The 19,801-nt window shown below is 56.4% G+C and overlaps 3 protein-coding genes across 3 annotated transcripts; 1 reads left to right on the forward strand and 2 right to left on the reverse strand.

Annotated features, from left to right (window-relative positions):
* Positions 1-516: 516 nt before the first annotated feature.
* Positions 517-4,169, reverse strand: CALML4 (calmodulin like 4). The gene is made up of 5 exons (XM_027898690.1): positions 3,946-4,169; positions 3,788-3,818; positions 2,345-2,485; positions 1,510-1,698; positions 517-821 (listed from the first exon to the last, which is right to left on the reverse strand). The coding sequence occupies exons 1-5, from the start codon at positions 3,946-3,948 to the stop codon at positions 724-726; spliced, it is 462 nt and encodes a 153-aa protein (XP_027754491.1). The 5' UTR covers positions 3,949-4,169; the 3' UTR covers positions 517-723.
* Positions 4,170-5,568: 1,399 nt separating this feature from the next.
* On the reverse strand, positions 5,569-11,378 carry CLN6 (CLN6, transmembrane ER protein). The gene is made up of 7 exons (XM_027898685.1): positions 11,278-11,378; positions 10,159-10,273; positions 9,391-9,489; positions 7,437-7,625; positions 7,232-7,287; positions 6,278-6,400; positions 5,569-5,886 (listed from the first exon to the last, which is right to left on the reverse strand). Exons 1-7 carry the CDS (start codon positions 11,358-11,360, stop codon positions 5,598-5,600), a joined length of 954 nt encoding a protein of 317 aa, XP_027754486.1. The 5' UTR covers positions 11,361-11,378; the 3' UTR covers positions 5,569-5,597.
* A 3,202-nt stretch (positions 11,379-14,580) lies between these two features.
* On the forward strand, positions 14,581-19,598 carry FEM1B (fem-1 homolog B). The gene is made up of 3 exons (XM_027898684.1): positions 14,581-14,858; positions 17,631-19,432; positions 19,479-19,598. Exons 1-2 carry the CDS (start codon positions 14,611-14,613, stop codon positions 19,264-19,266), a joined length of 1,884 nt encoding a protein of 627 aa, XP_027754485.1. The 5' UTR covers positions 14,581-14,610; the 3' UTR covers positions 19,267-19,432; positions 19,479-19,598.
* Positions 19,599-19,801: the final 203 nt, after the last annotated feature.

Raw genomic sequence — 19,801 nt, forward strand, 5'->3', positions numbered from 1 at the left:
GAGGAAGGGGCTCCTGGAGGCAGAAGCCACATCAGGTTTGTATAGGAACGTGGGCTCTTCCAGGGGGTTTTCCAGGTTGCTGCTCGTGCCCTGCCTGTGCAAAGCTGATATCTGTGCAGTTTTCCAGCTGGCTCCAGAGAGAACCTGCTGAGTGTTCTCCTGAACCCCAGATACCCTTTATGGATCTCACCAAGGCTGCTGAGACAGAGGTGGAATAAGATCAGTAGTAACTGCTGCGGGTCCAAGTGGTTTTAATCAGTCAGAGAGCTGGGGGGGAGGTTTTTGCTGGTGTAAGGAAGCTGAGTTTTCCTGGGCCCTGTTTTCCCTGCCAGGCTGTCTCTGGGAGCATGTCCTTGGCACCCAGCCCGGAATGTGGGCACCGAGCACGTGGTGGAGATGTTGACTTGGAGCACGGGGAGACCTTCACCACAGCTCACCAATTCTGCCACAATCCCTGCACTTTCATGCATTTGTGAAATAAGAGATGTTTTTTAAAGCACGTCAGGTGTTGCAGGGGGGATTGTTACTCTGGGTTTATTTAAATAACTCACACTTCGTGACACCAGAAATGAGGTGGGACCCTGTGTAAGTTAAAGCACTGCTATGAAGGCAAAATAAGGCTTTTTAAGGGCAAGTGATCCAAAAGTCCAAGTAGGAAAAATTGAAGTAAAAAAAAAAAAACAAACAACTTTCAGGTCCTGCTTCAACCTCTCGTGCTGAATTTCAGTAGTCGACCGTGGGGAGGCAAATGATGCGAACGAACTCATCATATTTTATTGTTCCATTTGGCCCAATGTTGGCTTCTTTCAGCAGGTCATCCACTGAGGGAGAGCAAAAAGAAAGAGGTAAGTCTGAGTGGCATTTATTAGGGATGTCCTGATCTTCCAAAGGAAGAGCAGCAAGGCAGGGGTTGGGTTTTCAGGCATTTTTATCAGAAATAATAATTTCTGGGATCGGGGGGGGGGGGGGGGATGCCAGTCAGGTGAGAGTTTTAAACTAGTGTTATTAACACTGACTTTGGATTCCATGTCTAACTCTCCAGAGCAGAGTTGTCCATCTCTTTGAGTTCCACATGGAAAAGCCTCACAAATTCACTCCAAATCAGCTTTTTGGTAAGAATTGGTTGATTTCACTTGAATTGCAAACCTGTCCCTGTTCAAATCATGCCATGGGCAGGGACACCTTCCACCAGCCCAGGTTGCTCCCAGCCCTGTCCAACCTGGCCTGGGACACTTCCAGGGATCCAGGGGCAGCCACAGCTTCTCTGGGCAACCTGTGCCAGTGCAAAGAAGGTCTTGATCATCTTCACCTTCCAGTTCCTTCCTGTTGTGCCCCTTGGAGGCAAATTCCTGACAAACTGGACAGGTTTGGGGTTTTAGACTTCTTTTTTTTTTAACTTTCCCGTCTCCTGCTGGCACAGGCCCTTCCCCATCCCAGGTGTGACTGCAGAGGAAAATCAGGGAATAAGAAGATGGGGAGGGTCTGATCCGTGTCTGAACTGCAAAATACCTTCCTCCTCAGAAAGCTTCTCCCCCAGCCTGGTGAGCTTTGCCCTCAGCTCTGCCACAGAGATGACTCCTCTCCTCTGCCTGTCGATCATGGCCAGCGCTGTCAGGATTTCCCTCTCGGGCTCCTCCTGCTTCATCTGCCTGTACATGATGTTCAGGAAGGTGGAGAAATCCAGCTCTGCATTCCTGTCTGCAGAAGGAAGAGGAGGTTCTTCAGGAATGGCTCATTTTCGTGGTGTGTATCCAGAATTAAGCATCCCCCCAGTTCCCCTCCCTGGGCTTTCTTTTCCCTTTTGCTGCCCCTGGTCTGGATCAGGTTGGGCCACTACTGAGGCTTTTCTGTCCTAAACTGGGGCTTTCTCCTGTCTTAAAATCCCATTTCTAGCTCTGCTAAACCTGTGCTCTGAACTTGCACCCAGAACTTTGAATCCACCCCACCTTACCTCATAATTCCTCCTCAGTCTTTGTGATTTAAATTTATTCCCCCATATCTGCAGAGAAGTATCTTTCTGTGCTCTTTTACTCTGCTGGTTGGACTGGACAGTTTCCCAGCCTCAAAATCCCCATCCATATGTTTGTCTCCCCCTGTTTTGGAAGATTTTGGGGGGGTTTTGATGGCACTGTTTTAATCTGATGGGGTGGATTATGTTCAATTAGAACATCACAACGTTCTAAAATACGCAGGGTTTGGTGACTGGCTTTTGGTTGTGCTGGTTCACCAGGGAGTGGATGTTACTCCTGGGCTCCAGGCAGCCTCCTGATCCCCCCCCCCCCAAAAAAATGAATTTTTCCAACCCTAATCCACGTTTTTTTGGCTGCCCCTGCCCCGTGCTCACCGATCCTGTGCAGGTGGAGGTGTCTCTGCACCTCCCCCGGGGTCGGGCTGGCTCCCAGGCACCTCATCACTGCCAGCAGGTCCGAGGCCTTTATCTTCCCTTTTTGTTTCTTGTCGTACAGGGAAAAACATTCCTTGAACTCTAATTAAAAACCAAAACTCGGTTAGGCCGGGTAGGATCACACTGAGCTGCCCGTGCCGGAGCTGCTCCCGCTGCCGGGCTGGCACTGGCAGGATTCCAGCAGGGATACGGTGTCGGCTCCGGGCTGTCTCCTGGCGGGGAGGGGGATGGACAGCGGGGCAGGACCCCGGGGAAAGAGCCAAGGGCAATTAAAACCCCGGGCTTGGGAACGGCCGAGCTAATTGGGGTCCGTCAGCCTAAAGGGGGAGGGAGGCTGGAAGTGGGGCCAGGCTGGGGGATGTTGTTTTAAAAAGAGCTTTTCTCTGCCTTCCTGGGGGCGAGAGAAGGGGGTGAAAAGGCTGAGGGTGCCGGGGGTGGAGGGTGCCGGGAGTGGAGGGTGCCGGGGGTGGAGGGTGCCGGGGGTGGAGGGTGCCGGCTCTGCAGCATCTCCCTCCCGCACCCCTCGCCCTCTCCCCTTCCCCCTCCATCCCGGGCTTCCCAGTTTCCCAGTGACAAAGCCAGGCTCGGAGCTGACCTAGATAAGGCTGCTCCCATCCCCTTCTCCTCGTCAGGCTCAGCGCTGACAGCAAGTTGTGCTGCCCAGGGAAAATCAGCCTGTTCTGGTGCCACCCCCCCCTCCTCATCCTCTGTGCCCCCAGCCCTCCCCACAGGGTGTGTGTGGGGTGCCAGGGCCCCCTGGGTGTCCCCTGGGTGTCCCCTGGGTGCCCCTGGGTACCGTGGCCTCCCCTGCCCCAGCACCTCCTCCCTCCAATCCCACAGAGCTGCTGAGCCCAGGGCCCTGCAGATTAACAGATTTGCAATAATACTCTTATTTCAGCTTTTCCTCTGCCGTTCCCGGAGCAAACCCAGTCCCAGGCCGGGCTCCCCTTTCCCAGGGAAGCCGCAGAGCTTCTCAGTGGGAATTTGTACCCCCTAATTCCTCCTCCTCCTTTGCTTCCATCACACCTCAAACCTCCAGAACTGCAAAGGGGCACCTGGAATACCCCCTGACCCCTGATGGCTTGGCCAGGGCTGATGTGTTCCTGGGACTGGGAGGTGGCTGGTTCTCTCTGCTGGTCCCTGTGCAACCCAGCGTGGGATCTGTGGGTGCTTTTGGGGGGCTCCAAACAAGAATTTGGGGGGATTTTCCTGTTTCCAGAGCAAACAGATCCCTGGAGAGCTGAGAGGAGGCCAAGAGGGGGGGGAGCACAAGCCCAGAACGAGCTGCTTTGGGGGGAAATGCCATTTTTATATCTATAAACACCAATTTGTTAAGCTGATCTTGCTCATTAAAACCCCCAACGAGAACAGAACAGTACGTACCATTAATTTGATCCTGGGACAGAAACTTTGCCTGGAGAGGGAAGGTGGGGGGGGGGGGGGGGGGGGGAAAAAAAAAAAAAAAAAAAAAAAATCAGCTTTAAAATCTGGCTGAGGGGAGCAGGGGGAGGGATTTGTAGTGGCTGAAAGGCTGCACTCACCATGATTTTGGGGTCGATCCGGGTGTTGTCGCTGCCCGTCGGGCTGGGAGGCGGCGGCTGCTGCCACTTTTCTCCTCGATGAAGGGCTAAAGTCCTGCAGCCCCGGGGTGGAGGCGGCCCGGCTGTAATAAATACCCGCTGCTATGGCTACGAGACCTGATCCCTGCCTGGATCCCGCTGCCGGCGCCGCTCCTGCTCCCCCTCCAGCGGGAAAAAGGGCTCTGCCCACCCTGCCCCAAGCCCAGGACCCCTCCTGGGGGGGTTTGGGGGGTGATCACCTCCCAGAGCTGCACACCTTGGTGCTGGGACTGGCTGGGGAAGGGAGAGGGGGATTTCCAGCTCTGCAGGGCACTGCTGGGGGGTTGTGGGCACAAAAAAGGGGTCATTCAGGTGGGCACCGCTGGTGATGTCCCTGTGCCCTCCCGGGGAATGGGGAGGGGGGCTGGTCTGGATGTCCTCCTTAAAGTCAGCAGAGCTGGGACGTTGCAAACAGGCTGAGAAGGGATATTTGAGACGGTTTAAAAGCCCTTTGCTGCCTGGATTTTTTATTTTTTAGCATTTAACGACGAGCAGGGGGTGAAGCAGCTGGTGCCAGGCCCAGGGACAAGATATTTAGTGACCATTATAACATGGACTGGACCCTTCCCAGGGCAGAGCCTGCCCTGTCACAGTGACACATCCAAGGCCCTGAACTGTGGAGGGGTGAAGATTCTCCCCTCCAAGCTGCTGCAGGAAGAACGTGAGTCACTCAGCTTTTCCCAAATGTTTTTATTCTCTGTGTTTTGCTGGAAGCTTTTTTTTTTGTGCCACTTGGGTTGTTTCACCCAGGGCTCTGACACAAATGGGACAGGCCTGAACCAGCCAGGGATGCAGCTGGAGCTGCAGGAGCTCCATCCCCTGGGGCTGGAGGAGGAGCTGCTGCTGGTGATGCTCAGGGATCTCCCCCTCCCTGATGCTCATTTTGGGCTGTTTGAGGGGAATTGGCCCTTTGGGGCAGGAGCAGAAGCTGCTGTTGGCACAGACCTCACGTGAGAGGGGCTGGCACTGCATTTCACCCCCTGCCTGAGGTGGTTCTGGGGCTGTTTGCGGGGAATTGGCCCTTCCTGCACCAGGTCTGAGCTCCAGAGTGAGGGTTTGACCCCTGGGAGGGCTCCTGGGAGAGGCAGAGCCACCTGCAGGTCCCAGGCAGGGCAGCTCAGCCCCTTCCTGGCATGTTTGCTCAGCTGGGAGGAGCGGATTCATCTCCCTGTGCCAACAGCCTTCCTGGCAAACCACTCCCCTTCCAGGCTGGGCTGCTCTGTGGGGTGGCAGTGGTGCTCTGGGGGTTCTCCACTGCCTGGGATGCTGCCCCTGCTCTGATACAGGAGGGTTCTGGTGCTGTGCCATAAGTCCAGCATGGACCTGAGCTGTGGAATTGTGAGGGAGACACCCCAACCCCAACCCTGCCTTTGAAGAGCTGCATTGAACCCCCTTTTTTTTGGGGGGAGGAGGGGGGCGAATTCCCCCTCCCCAGCCAGGTCCAGTTATCACACACCACCCCCTGCAGCCAAGGGTTGGTCAGGAATTTATTGGAAATACATTAAATCTACATTAGAAAAACTAGAATTTTTTTGTTTTCTTCTTCTTTTCAAATCACTCTAAAATATCAAAACTTATAAACTTTCCTTTGCTGCGTGGAGGTTGTTCATGTGCAGGGTGTAAAATGCCCAGGGCTCAGGGATATAAATCACTCCAGGGTACTTCTTCCTGAGAATTTTGTCATTCCACAGCCAGGCCACCCAGCCAGCGATGAGGAGCAGGGTGATGATGAAGGAGTAGAAGAGGAAGAGCCCGTTGCTGTCCAGGACAAGTCCCTTCCTTTTTTGGTGCATCACTAAAGCCATCATGGCAAAGAAAGTGAAGATGTAGAGGATGAAGATCTGCCCCTCTGTCACCAGGTACCTGCAGAGGTCAAACTCGTGTTAGTGATGCCAGGAGGGAGGTCTGAGGGAGGGCAGCGCTTGCAGACTTAGGGATGAGCATCTCCCTTTTTCCCTGCTCCACACCCCCACAGAGCTGCTCCTGCTGCCTGCCTGGCTTTTGTGACTCTCCTCAGGGATTTAACACCTGGGCTTTGGGAAGAGGAGGGATAAAGGAATGTCCCAACATCCAGAGGCTGAAGGGGCTGCGAATTTCAACGAGATTTAAGTTGATTTTCCAGCCCTGCAGAGCAGAAGCTGCAGCAAGTGCTGCCCTGGGGGACAGAGAACTCTGCCTGGGGCATTCCCTGGGGCATTCCCTGGGGTATTCCCTCTTCATCCCTGCCCATCCCTCATGGCCAGAAGCCTCTTACCAGTAGTAGAGGCTGCTGGGGCCCATCAGGAGCAGGGCAGCCACTGGCATCCTGCTCTCCTCTGCCACAGGGGTGAAGCAGCCCGTGAAATATATGAACAGGATCAGGAAAAAAGGGATGTACCTGCAAAGAGAAACAGCTCCCATCAGTGGGGTGACCCTGGGGAGTGTTTAAGCCCCTCCTAAATCCAAACCAAGCACGGGGGCAGTTCCTGTGCTGAGCCTGGGAGTTCATTTGGTGGAAGAGCAGAAGTGGAATCTCTTGCTCTGGGATCCCTGCTGTGTCCACAGGGCTGGTGGTGCCTGCTGAGGGGCTGCTCCTGTCCTGGCTGCTCCCAGTGCTCCTGCAGGTAATAAGAATTCCCAGTCTCTGGCAGGAAAAGCCCAATTTGGCTGATTAGGGCTCAAGTGCTCCTTGAACAATTCCCTTTGTTCCATTCCCAGGCTCTGAGAGCCTCGTGGTGTGTCCCAGCTGAGCTGCAGGAAAGCAGGATGTGCACCAGGATTTCAATAACCCCACAGAGCCCTTTTTTTTTTAAATTTTTATTTAGAAGAATGGGATTTTTTTTTTTGCTTCACAGCACTCAAGGAACAGCAAATAAACCAGGGAAGCCTGATGGGGAGAGATTTCCCTCTGCTCTGAGCAATCTCAGGATTATCTGGCAGCAGATAAAGGGACAGACAGGCCTCCCTGGGGTCCCTGGGTTGGGGTGTTTGGGGGTCAAACCCCTGAGGACCACAAAGGGGGGTGGTCTGTCCACGGGGAAGACCACCTGGGGAAGGACGAGCCGTTCCCTACAGCTGCCCAGCAACTGCCACATCCCAGAAATACCCCCGAGACAGGGATAAAGCGGGATTTTCCAAGGGTGAGCTCCCCTGTAATCGCCCTGGCCACGAGAACATTATCCCCAGCCAGCTCTCATCAGCTGTGCTCCGGGTTTTGTTCCCCACTCACCACATGGAATGACCCAAATATTCGTCATAGTAGTAGAGCAGCTCAAAGGAATCAATCTGCAACACAACACAGGGACAGATTTAGCAGGGGCAGGGGGACGGGGGCCATTAAATCACAACAAGCAGTTCATGTATTTCGTAAGTGCTCCTGCAAAACTCATCCTCTTTGCCAGTACCCATGAACTGTGATTATAAATCCTCTTTACCAGCGTCTCTGGCTTGAGGTTCTTGATGATGGGGTTCTCTCTGACAGACAGGTGGTGCTGGTACCCGCTGAAGATCAGGCGGTGGTTCACCGAGTCCCCCACCAGGTGGATGCTGGCCCCCATCACGAACATGATGATGCTCACGTAGATCATGGACCTGGGCAGGGTCTTGGGGGACCTCTCGATGAGCTGAAACCACAGGGGGAGTGTTGGGCAGCGAGGAGACTCCAGCAGGGACACCCCAGTTCTGCCCTTTCCATGCCCTGGTGCCTCTGGCAGAGCACCCAGGGCAGCTTCTCCCCCAGGAACGAGCAAAGGTGATCAGTGGGAAGCAAAAAGGCAGCGGTGTGCTCGGGCTCAGGAGCAGATCTCCAAGGCTGGCTGTGCCCTCCAGTGGCAGCTCAGCACACACCTCCCTCCCCTGCCTGAGGGACTTCACAATTCCTCACTGGATCATTTTCCAAGGGCTCCTCTTGAACTGTTTGTTGTTGTTTTGTTGTTTTTTTACCAGACTCGCCTCCCTGTGCATTTTCCTCTAAGGAATAAGCTGTGTTTAGGCCCATATCTGGAAATATCTGATTCCCAGTCAGAAACCGGTTGAGGCAACTTTTTGGGCAGCGTTTTCAGTGCTGAGCTCTCCCCGAGCCATCCCCAGGCCTGTGGAGGCCACGTGGGGCTGACTCAGAGTCTGGGCGAGCTCCTGCAGGCCTGGCTGGGCACAGGGAGCAGCAGCTCTGGGAAGGAGCTCCACACTCAGCCTGCAGGGCAGGGAACACCTGGAAAGGCAAATCCCAGCTCCGGTGGCTCAGGCTCCGGAGGGGACACCAAGTGTGGGGCAGCATCATCCCAGTGCCAGGATCAGCCAGGGCCACCTTCACCTCCCTCTCCCCGCTGCCAAATCAGCTTTGCAGCCCTCCCCAAACGGGGAAAAGCTCCTTATTTGTATTTAATTTTGAGGCTTAACTTTCCCTTTCCCTGTAACTGCTGCACGAACGTCACAGGAGTCACAGAGGACAAGGAGAGCACAAGGTCCACGAGGGCCCTGGTCTGATGGGAAAGGTCCAGGAGGGCCCTGGTCTGATGGGAAAGGACAGTGGGACACACACACAGCAAAGGAGGCACACCCTGAATAACAAGTGCAATTTTTCTGTGCTGCCAGGGAAGTCCAAGACAGCAAATTTTACCCTGATGAGCCCCCAGCCTACAAAAATCAGCTCTGAGGGGTCACACTGAACCTCAGAGCTTTCACATCCAAAGAACAGGCCCCCCAATATTCCTTTTTGGCCAAACCAGCATTTAAAATTTCACAGACAGACTCAGGAGAGAGAGAGAGAGAAAATCATTTACATCTTAGGACATAATTCAATTTCTAGCTAATGAAGGTTAAAATATATTTCTAATTGCTTCCTCATATCTTCTGGCTGCTAAGTATTTAATATAAAAGGATTTCTAATGACCCCACAGTCTTTAACCTCCTAAATGGTTTCTGTGATCCAGTGGTTGGCAGCTGGAGCAAGATAAATTCCAGCTAAAGACACAACTCCAACATTGGAGAGCAAGTGTAATTAAACTCTGAGCAATTTAGAAAATGTACTGTAGTTGCAGCTGTCTCAGAAGGTCTTTTAAGTCAAGGATGGATGTTGTCTTAAAAATATGCTTTGGGGAGAGGGGCTCTGACCCCTCCTGGAACCAGAATTCCTGAGGGAAGTGATTTGCTTTGTCTGTGCAGGAATTTGAGGTGCACTGAGGTGGTCACTGCTTTGCTCTTTAAAAAGTGCCATCACAGATTCTTCCTGGAGTGGCAAACTTTTACCTACAGCAGGGCTGGGAATCCGGGAAAAACCAACCACCCTAAAAAAAAATCTCGGCCTTTACAAAACTGCATTTTTTGGCCCTTTTTTTACAACAGTAAGGAAAGGCTCCCACCTTTCCCCCCCTCCCTCCCCAGGGTTACCTTTAGCAGAAGAAATGGTGTGATAACGTTGTAAGCCATGTGGAAATAATCTCCAGCACTCGGTTTGTTCAGAGGGAACCACTCCAGAGGAAGGATTATCTGAGGACAGGGGGGGAAAGAAGCACATCAGCACCTCCTCCCAGCCCCATCACCGGGTGAAAGACAGGGAGGGAGAAAATCTGGGGAATGCTGCTGGTTTCTAATGGTCATTTGACTTCAGGGAGCTGTCAGTAACCAGGCTGGGCAGCTCTTCTTGCAGTGAACATCCCAAAAAGCCCAGCTGGAAGAGGGTGCTCAGTGCACAGCTCAGGGTTCACTATCGGCGCCTGTGGGGCCAAGGAAGGAATTTGGGAATGCTGCAGCAGTGGATCTCCCTTAACCCTCTGCCACGTCCAGGTGCCAGCTCTAAAATATTCCATTTGAGGGGAACGGCCACTTGTGTCCTGCTCCAGCTGGAGAGCAGGAGCTCCAGGCTCTGGAGATACAGGGATATGGGAAGAGCAGCAGGAACCTCCCCAGTCCCTTTTGTTGTGGAAACATGAAGTTGTGGGATGGGTAACGTGGAACAGCCTCCCCAGGTCCCTTCTGTTGTGAAAACACGAAGCTGTGGGTGAGATGACACAGAGCAAGTTTCCCAGGAGACCTTCCCCAGGACCCTTGATCCCACTTACACCAGGACATCCCCGGGATGCTCTGGGGAACAGGACACAGCCCAGGGGGACTATCCTGCCCCCCAGGTAAGTGGAGGCCTGTGCCCCCCCGGCTCACCATGGCGATGGGGCGCCCAAAGTCCAGCACCCAGTTCTGCAGAGTGAAGTAGAACCACAGGTCCAGGTGGAACGGGGATGTCTTGAAGGTGTCCTCGCCCTTCACCGCCCCATGCCTGGAGGGACAGAGGAGCAGGGTCAGTCTGAGCCCCTGGAACAGGGCTTTGAGCACTCCATCCCCACACCAACCCTGCGCTTCCCTGGGCTGCTGGAGCATCACCAGGCTTTGGGATCTCTGGAGTAACAAAGTTGAGCAGGAGGAGGCAGGATGGGAAGGAAAAAGCTGTTACTGTAACCGGCCCGTCCCTGTGGAAAGACTCTTCCTGGCCGAGAAGCAGCACAAAATCAAGGTGAAAAGTGCTGTATTAAGTGCAACTATTTTTAACTTTTACATGACAAAGCAAAATCCCAACTCCCACGGCACCTAATGCAGCAATTCCTGGTGGTATTCCAGCACCGGGCTGCTGTGGATGCACTATCACCTTCATCTCCCGCTCTGAAGATCCTCCTCTGCCTCTGCAGAGCGAGGCCTCATCCAACCCCGCTGAAGCCCTTCCACGAAATGACCCTCCAGAACCTCTGGACCGTCACCTCCCCACGGGAAAAGGGGAGGAATCGCTCTCCTAGTGCCGAGACCGGATCAGCCTCGAGCATGTGCCACCTGAGCCCACGGTCCAGAGTGGGGAAGGTGTCCCTGTCCATGGCACAGGGGTGGGACAAGATGATCTTTAAGGTCCCTTCCAGCCCAAACCACTCCGTGATGATTCCATGAAAGCCGGTGGATGGAGGATGAGGATGGTGGTACCCGGGATGAGCCGCTGTGCCCTGGAGGAGCTGGGAATGCTGCGGCTCCCTGGAAAAGGCTTCCCAGGTAAGCCAGGATGCCCTGGGCAAGGCTGAAGAGGGGAATCGTACCCGAGGCTGGGGGATCCCGACCCTCCGGGATGCCCTGGACCCCCGCAGCATCCCGGCCGGGGCGGTGGGATCCGGGATGGGGCTGGATGGCGCTGGGGCGTCCTGGGGGGCTCGGGGATGGATAACCCGGGGTGATCGCATGGCAGGGAGGACCCCAGTGATGAGAGAGAGGGTTTCCCGTTCCCAAGCCCGTCCCCAGTCTCACCTGCCCGGGAAGAGCGTCCCGGCGGGCGGGGGGGAGCCCGGGGCCGCGGCCGGGAACGGCCGGCGCCGCGCCGAGCCCTGCATGAGCCCGGCCCGGGGGGTGCCGGTGCCAGCCCCGCTGCCCGAGCCCGTCCCGCTCCCAGCCCGGCCGGGCCGAGCGGCGGCTGCGCGGGGGCGGCCCCGGTACCGCCCCGACGGGGCGGGGGCTCCGCTGCGCTCCGCGGCTCTGCCCGCCCTCCCCGGAGCACCGGGGGTGATGTGCGATGAAAGGAGCGGGGCGATGTGTGACCCCTGACTTGATGGGTTATTAGGTGCTCCGCGGCTCTGCCCGCCCTCCCCGGAGCACCGGGGGTGATGTGCGATGGTTTGGGACGCGGCGAAAGGAGCGGGGCGATGTGTGACCCCTTATCTGATGGGTGGGTGCCGGGCTTGTGGCGCTGATGGGCAGACACGGCCCGGCCCCCAGAGCGGGCTCCGAGGTGGGAAAAGGCTGGCAGGAAATAGCAGCTCATGCCGTGCCACCAGCGCATCCCTCCCAGCCCGAGGGATGGTGGAAGTGAGGGGATGGAGCTCGGCTGGTGGCCACGGGCAAATCCCTGCCTGTGTCCCCACTTCCCTGTGTCCCTCAGGGGATAAAGCAAACGGGCAGGATTAGCCTGGTAGGCCATGGGACGTGGATTCCACACTCTGTCCCTCTCCCCAGTTTTGGCTGGATAAATGCCACCAGGCTGGGATGACTATGGGGCTCTGGGAGTGTGAGGCAGGGAAGGATTTGCTCCCTTTGGGACTAAGTTTGCACTCCCTGGGATTTGGACTTTAGGGTCTAAATCGGGGGGTGCATCCACACCTGAAATAAGCAGAGTTCAGGTACAACTTAAGGAGAGCAGGTATTTAATGGGCAAAGTGGGTTTGTAGAATTCCAGAACGGTTTGGGTTGGAAGGGACCTTGAAGCTCATCCAGTTCCACCCCATTCCACTATCCCAGGTTGCTCCAACCTGGCCTTGGACACTTCCAGGGATCCAGGGGCAGCCACAGCTTCTCTGGGCAACCTGTGCCAGGGCCTGCCCACCCTCCCAGGGAAGAAGGTTTGATGCACTGGAGCCCTTTGGCATGTCCTGCCTCTGGATGTGCTCAGCTGGGTGGTGACAGGGGCAGTCACTGGGGAGAATTCCTTTCACACAGGAGTCGTGAGGAGCGCAGGGAGCTGGACCCAGCGGAGCTGCTGAGGCTCCCAAGAGCTGCAGAACAGAGATCTGGGACTCTCTGCTCAGAGGTGATGCCAGGAGGGAGGTGCTTCCTCAAGGGCTCCTGTCCACATCATTCCTGTTCACCCAGAGTGGCACCTGGAGAGAAATATCCGTGAGAAGTGGAGGAGCTCACTGAGGTAACGGAGATGAATTCCACTTAATCTTACCCTGAACCCTTCTTGTCCCACTGTGCCTGGCACGTGTTCGTGGCTCTGAGGAGCTGACCCTCCTTGACTGGACAGCCCTGGCTGTGTCCCCTTGGCTCTCCAGAGGCTCTGCCAGCCCCCCCTGCTGCCATCCATAATGCACAGCCCACAGGGAGCACCAGCTCGGGTTGCAAGGCTTTGAATTAACTATTAATAGGGCTGAGAGCGGATCCCCCTGAGCACAAAGGCCTGGCAGACGGTGCTCGGGGTGGGATCAGCTCACTGCCCGTCTCGAGTGGCTGCTCCTGGCCTGGGCAGCTCTCAGGGGTGTGGGGAGAGGAGCTGGCAGAGGCCATGAGAGGCCCTGGTTAAGCTGATATGGCACACTGGGGTCGGGGATGGCATCCCCAAAGCCAAGAAGGTCCTGTGTGTGCCAAGGCTCGGTGGGGCCGAGGCGAGGGGAGCTGCTGGTCCTGTCCTGAAAACAAACAGTGAAGTGAACCAGAGGAAAGCAGTCCCAACCCAACCTGCCCACCTCAGCTGAACCAGTCCAGCCCAACTGAACCCAGTCCAACCAACCCATCCCAACTGAACCCAGTCCAACCAACAAATCCTAACTGAACCCAGTCCAACCAACCCATCCTAACTGAACCCGGCCCAGCCAGCCCAACCCGGCCCAACTGAGCTCAGCCCAGTCTAACCCACCCAGTCCAACCAACCCAGCCCAGTCCAACCAACTGCATCCAACTGAACCAGATCCAACCCAACCCAGTGCAACCAACTCATCCCAATTGAACCCAGCCCAACCCTACCCAGCCCAGCTGAACCAGCACCAGCCCAGCTCATCTGAACCCAGCCCAAGCAAACCAGGGCCAGGAGGGCCAGCCTGGGGCCAGTCTGTGCGTGGAGGGCAGGGATGGGCAGCCCCAGGGGTGGGTGGACAGCATTGCAGGTTCTGGGAAGGGAACAGAGCTCAGCCTGGAGAAAAGGAGGCTCAGGGGGGACATTTTGGCACTCACAACTCCCTGACAGGAGAGGGGAGCAGGGGGGTCAGGCTCTGCTCCCTGGGAACAGGGACAGGACCAGAGGGAACGGCCTCCAGCTGTGCCAGGAGAGGCTCAGGTTGGACATCAGCAGGAATTTGTTGCTGGAAAGGGTGGTGAGGCCTTGGCAGGGGCTGCGCAGGGAGGTTTGGAGTGCCCAGCCCTGGAGGTGTCCAAGGCAGGCCTGGCTGTGGCACTCTGGGCTGGGGGACAAGGTGGGCATCGGGCACAGGGTGGACTTGGAGGTCTTTTCGAAGCAAAAACGATTCTACAGTGGCAGTGTGGATTAAAAGTCGGGGTGGCAACACGTGCGGATTAATAGCTGTGTGTGATTCTGTTTTATCCATCGCTGTGGCGCTTGGGGACGTGGGTTGGTGGTGGCCTTGGCAGGGCTGGGGCAGCGGCTGGACTGGATGGTCGGGGGGGGGGAGGGGGCTTTAACAAGCCGGATGATTCCGTGATTCCGTGACTCTTTAATTCCGTGACTCTGTAACTCGGTCGTTCTGTGACTGTCTCTGTATTTCCGTGGTTTTCAATCCCGTGGCTGTCCCTCCGCGGCCCGGAACGCGCGGTCCGAGCCGCGGTTGCCGGTCGGGGCCGGGCGCGGCGCCGCCGCCGCTTCCCGTTTCCGCCGCGCTGCGGGGCGGGCGGGGCGGCCGCGGGGCCCGAGCGGGGAGCGGGCCCCGAGCGCGGAGCGGGCCCGGCAGTCCCGGCAGTCCCGGGGTTCGCGGCAATCCCGGCGCTCCCGGGGTTCGCGTCCCGCCGGGGCTGGCGCGGCGCGGGGCGCGGGGGGCCCCGGGGCGGCCGCATGTGCGGCCCTTGGGGCGGCGCAGGACGGAGCGGGCCGGGGGGGAGCCCCGGGGCGGGCGGCGGGGCCGCGCGGGGGCCCAGGCGGCCATGGAGGGGCTGGCGGGCTACGTGTACAAGGCGGCCAGCGAGGGCAGGGTGCTCACCTTGGCCGCGCTGCTGCTCAACCGCTCCGAGAGCGACATCAAGTACCTGCTGGGCTACGTGAGCCAGCACGGCGGGCAGCGCTCCACGCCGCTCATCATCGCCGCCAGGAACGGCCACGCCAAGGTGGTGCGGCTGCTGCTCGAGCACTACCGCGTGCAGACACAGCAGACCGGCACCGTCCGCTTCGACGGGTACGTACCGGCCACGGGAACGCACCGGGAATGCACCGGGAATGCACTGGGAATGCACTGGGAACCACCAGGCACACAGCAGGAATACACCGGGAACACACAGGAACACACCGAGAACGCACTGAGGACATACGGGGAACACAGCAGGAACACACTGGAAGCACGCTGGGAAGGGGCACAGGCACTGGGCAGACACGGGGCACACACCGGGAACACACCGGGAATGGGCACGGGGGGCCCAGCAGGCGGGCCACGGGTGGGGGTCGTGGGTGGATCATTGGGAGGTGCCCCTGCCCACACTGGGGTGCCAGGAGCCCATCCTGTGCGCTGGGTACAGCCTCCCTCTCTGGAGACATCCCAAACCCACCTGTTCCCGGGTCACCTGCTCTGGGTGATCCTGCCTTGGCAGTGGGTTGGGATGGATGATCTGCAGAGGTCCCAGCTGTTCTGGGATTCTGTGGTAAAAATGCTTGTGTGGTTGGAGATCCCACCTGATGCTTTGTGAGCCAGAAATACTTTTGCTCTTTTGGAATTCTGGATGTTTCCCACAGCCCAGAGAGCTTCCCTTTGCTGAGGAGGTTGCCCTGTGTTCTCTCTCGCTGTGCCAAAATGGCCTTTCTGTGACATTGTTTGGTGCTGCAGGTGACAGCGGGCATTGGGTTGGGGCAGGGTGGTGCTTGGACACCTGGGGCTGGATCAGGATTAACCTGGAGCTGGATCAGGGTTGGGTGGTACCTGCACACCGGGACCCACCCCTTTGTTTACCCAGATCGAGGGTTTTCAGTGTCCAGCCCAGACATCCCAAGCAACATCCCTTCCTCACTGCTGGTAGCCATCAGATGGGATGGCCAGGAGGAAAATGTGACATTTTAGGATGGGAAGGGAGGGATGAGGGCGCCAGGCCCTCAGTTGGGACCCACCAGGACAGAGGTGGGGATGTCCAGGTGCTGTGGTGCCGTGGCAGGAGGGAGGAGGAGCGTTGTTTTTAATACCTCCCGGAGCGCTCATCAAGCTCTCGCCTTCCTGTCAGCGTCAGATGTGAGGCTGAGTAATGGAGAGGGTGTCTGGAAGAGCTTCAGGAGCTGCAGGTGGCTGGCACAGGGAGGGGAGCTCAGGGCAGACACCGAGCGAGGAGTCCCTGCTGGGCTCTTCCATCTGCTCCAGCTTGAGTTACACCTGAGCTGCTCCACCTGGCCCAGGAGAGCCTGGCTCAGTCCTTACACAGGGAATGAAGCAGGAGGAACACAATTCCCTGGCTGGTTTGGTGTGTTTTTTTTCTCTTCCTTTTCCCTGATTCCAGCCCTTGTTTTTTCCAAGCAGGAGAATTCCTGGGCTGAGGTTTGCCCCAGATCCCGCTGAAGGAAGGGAGGGCCCCTGTTGACAGGCAGCAGATGCTGTGCTGCTGAATTTGTGCCTCCCTGGGGTGGTGATGCGGTGCCAGAGCCTCTGCCTGGCGCAGATTAAAGGAGGTGTTGTCTGAGGCACAATGGGTGCAGTGGCAGAGGAGGAGGGCCATGTGATCCCGCGGGAATGTCGGGCCTCAGATAAGGTGGCACAGCAGCTCCCCTTGTTTGGGCTCCAGCTTTTCACTTGGAGCCACAGTGCACCAGCAAATTACCTCGTGTTCATTAACAAATCCTACCCCCTGCTTTCCTCCTGGGTTAATGTAGAAGTATTTTAATGAGATTATTTACTAAATAAGGAATTTCGCACTGTGAGTTCCCTCTGCAGGCCAGAGAGCTCCTGCACAGCCTCTGCGGTGTTGTCTGGAGGTGCTGGTTTACAAACAGCCACAGCTATTCCTGGGGAGCTCTCAGAGCTTCACTAAATGATAAAAATCACTGTTAAAGTGAAAATTAACCCAGTGTCTTACAAAATTTTAACTCTGAGTAACGTGACTGGGCATATGGAACTATTTGTCCCTCCTCAGTGATTTGGGACAATGCCTTGAGCATTTATTAACTGTGCTGTGAATGCTACCTGTTTCTACATTTAAACCCTACTTCAAAACCTGGGGAATGGGCAGGACATCACCCTTTATGTTTGGAGTTACACTGTGCTGGGGAGTGAAGACAGTGACCTGTCCCCTCATTTCCCGGGGCCAGCAAGGCCACCATGTGACGCAGCTCTCCTGAACTTCTGCTTTTTAAGTTTTGTTCTCTTCCTGGAGTTCCATTTGTGTAACTGCTGGGCTGGTTTAAGGCACAGGCTCTGGAATAAGGAGGAGCAGTGGAAACAGTGGCAGTTTTGCAGCTCAGGGAGAGAGAAGAGGGAAGTGATAAGACATTTTGAAGCCAGCTTTGCTGCCAGGGCCGGTGTTTGTGTGTCAGTACCATTGGTCATGTCTGTGTGTGGGTTTTTTATGTCAATATATCCATGTTAAGTTTTCTCTTGTTCTTTAATGTCTTGGTTTGTGGCTCAAGGCATCAAAGTGATAATTCTTGTAACTCTCCTTCCCAGTTCTTGTAACTCTTCTTCCCAGATCTCCACAGGCCGAGGGCTGGAGCTTGTAGGTGGCACCTTCAGAGCAGCCTGGGAAGTCCTGGTGGAAATGTGGCCACATCCCTTGGCTGCTTTGAAGCTTCACCTTCCAGCGCTCCTTCCCTGGGGAGGTCTGGGAGCTCAATCCCATTCTTTGCCCTTGAGTTCCTTCGGGTCCAGGTGGGACGGCTGTAAAACGCCCGTCACCTGCTGGGTGTGTGCCCACCCGCGGGATGGGCTGCCCTGCTTTGGGAGGAGCACCGTTCTAACCGCCTGTCCTCACCTCTGCAGCTTTGTCATCGATGGGGCCACGGCGCTGTGGTGCGCGGCGGGCGCCGGCCACTTCGAGGTGGTGAAGCTGCTGGTGAGCCACGGCGCCAACGTGAACCACACCACGGTGACCAACTCCACCCCGCTGCGCGCCGCCTGCTTCGACGGCAGGCTGGACATCGTCAAGTACCTGGTGGAGAACAACGCCAACATCAGCATCGCCAACAAGTACGACAACACCTGCCTGATGATCGCGGCCTACAAGGGCCACACGGACGTGGTGCGGTACCTGCTGGAGCAGCGCGCCGACCCCAACGCCAAGGCCCACTGCGGCGCCACCGCCCTGCACTTCGCGGCCGAGGCCGGGCACCTGGAGATCGTCAGGGAGCTGGTCAAGTGGAAGGCGGCCATGATGGTCAACGGCCACGGGATGACCCCGCTCAAGGTGGCCGCCGAGAGCTGCAAGGCCGACGTGGTGGAGCTGCTGCTGGCCCACGCCGACTGTGACAGGAGGAGCAGGATCGAGGCGCTGGAGCTCCTGGGCGCCTCGTTCGCCAACGACAGAGAGAACTATGATATACTGAAGACTTACCACTATTTATATTTAGCCATGCTGGAGAGGTACCGGGACAGCGAGAGCGTCATCGAGAAAGAGGTTCTTCCCCAGATCGAGGCCTACGGGAACAGGACTGAATGCAGGACCCCTCAGGAATTAGAGTCCATTAGGCAGGACAGAGATGCCCTGCACATGGAAGGCCTCATTGTGCGCGAGAGAATTCTGGGCTCGGACAATATCGATGTTTCTCACCCCATCATTTACCGGGGGGCGGTTTACGCGGATAACATGGAGTTTGAGCAGTGCATCAAGCTGTGGCTCCACGCCTTGCACCTAAGGCAGAAGGGCAACAGGAACACCCATAAGGACCTCCTGAGGTTCGCTCAGGTCTTTTCCCAGATGATCCACTTGAACGAGCCCGTCAAGGCCAAGGACATCGAGAGCGTCCTGCGGTGCAGCGTCCTGGAGATAGAGCAGGGCATGTCCCGCATCAAAACCACGCAGGACTCCGACATCCACACCGCCGTGGACAACTACGAGTGCAACATCTTCACCTTCCTCTACCTGGTCTGCATCTCCACCAAGACCCAGTGCAGCGAGGAGGACCAGTCGCGCATCAACAAGCAGATCTACAACCTGATCCAGCTGGACCCCCGCACGCGGGACGGCTCCAGCCTGCTGCACCACGCCGTCAACTCGGGCACGCCGGTGGACGACTTCCACACCAACGACGTGTGCAGCTTCCCCAACGCCCTGGTCACCAAGCTGCTGCTGGACTGCGGGGCCGACGTCAACGCCGTGGACAACGAGGGCAACAGCCCCCTGCACATCATCGTCCAGTACCACCGGCCCATCAGCGACTTCTTGACGTTGCACTCCATCATCATCAGCCTGGTGGAGGCCGGTGCCCACACGGACATGACCAACAAGCAGAAGAAAACCCCTCTGGATAAAAGCACGACCGGGGTGTCCGAAATACTCCTTAAAACTCAAATGAAGCTGAGTCTCAAGTGCCTGGCTGCCCGCGCCGTGCGGATCTACAACATCAGCTACCAAAACCAGATCCCCAGAACTCTGGAGGAGTTTGTCAAGTTCCACTAGGCCGTGTCCAACCTTTCGTGGTGGTGCTACCCCGGGACGACACCAGACAGCGGAATACACGCGTGTACATGAAGTTGTTTTGTTCCATTCCTTTGCTTTCGGGTTCCTCTGGATTCAATCTGCAGCCTCAGTTCTTGTGCAGATCTCTGGAAAAGGGCGGGGGTGGAAAAAAAAAAAAAAAAAAAAAAAAAAAAAAAAAAAAAAAAAAAAAAAAAAAAAAAAGCCACATCATTTTCCTGTAGTGGAATCTGATGTTTTGAGATTTTGGTCGTTTCTTTTGATCGAAAGAATCGCTTCGTTATCTCTTGGTTTTATAAACAAAACGAAAAGAATCCCCATGTAACTCGTGTAGAATGTTTTTGTTCCCAGCCCACATCTCCCCTCGCCATTTGCAGATTTTAAAAACTCCTTGGAGCGAGGTGGGAAAGAAAAATTGTAAATTCTGTGGCAGTTGGTTGAAAGTGAAGTCTCGACACCCAGAGCAGCTCAGTGCTCTGATACCTCACCATCTCTTTATGCCTTTCAGTTCACGCTG

Source organism: Empidonax traillii, unplaced genomic scaffold, assembly GCF_003031625.1.
Source record: "Empidonax traillii isolate 1590-97213 ecotype Southwest subspecies unplaced genomic scaffold, ASM303162v1 scaffold616:size383281, whole genome shotgun sequence".
NCBI lineage: Eukaryota > Metazoa > Chordata > Aves > Passeriformes > Tyrannidae > Empidonax > Empidonax traillii.

Excerpts from the sequence above, each read along its gene's own strand:
- CALML4 (XM_027898690.1), bottom strand. Across the intron at positions 2,486-3,787 it reads GTCCCAGGATCAAATTAATG|AGTTCAAGGAATGTTTTTCC; the intron begins GTACGTACTGTT and ends GTTTTTAATTAG. Across the intron at positions 1,699-2,344 it reads CCTCCACCTGCACAGGATCG|ACAGGAATGCAGAGCTGGAT; the intron begins GTGAGCACGGGG and ends TTCCTTCTGCAG.
- CLN6 (XM_027898685.1), bottom strand. The coding sequence starts at position 11,360 with ATGCAGGGCTCGGCGCGGCGCCGGCCGTTCCCGGCCGCGGCCCCGGGC. Across the intron at positions 7,288-7,436 it reads ACCTCAAGCCAGAGACGCTG|ATTGATTCCTTTGAGCTGCT; the intron begins GTAAAGAGGATT and ends GTTGTGTTGCAG. Across the intron at positions 5,887-6,277 it reads CCCAGCAGCCTCTACTACTG|GTACCTGGTGACAGAGGGGC; the intron begins GTAAGAGGCTTC and ends TGACCTCTGCAG.
- FEM1B (XM_027898684.1), top strand. The coding sequence starts at position 14,611 with ATGGAGGGGCTGGCGGGCTACGTGTACAAGGCGGCCAGCGAGGGCAGG. Across the intron at positions 14,859-17,630 it reads GGCACCGTCCGCTTCGACGG|CTTTGTCATCGATGGGGCCA; the intron begins GTACGTACCGGC and ends TCACCTCTGCAG.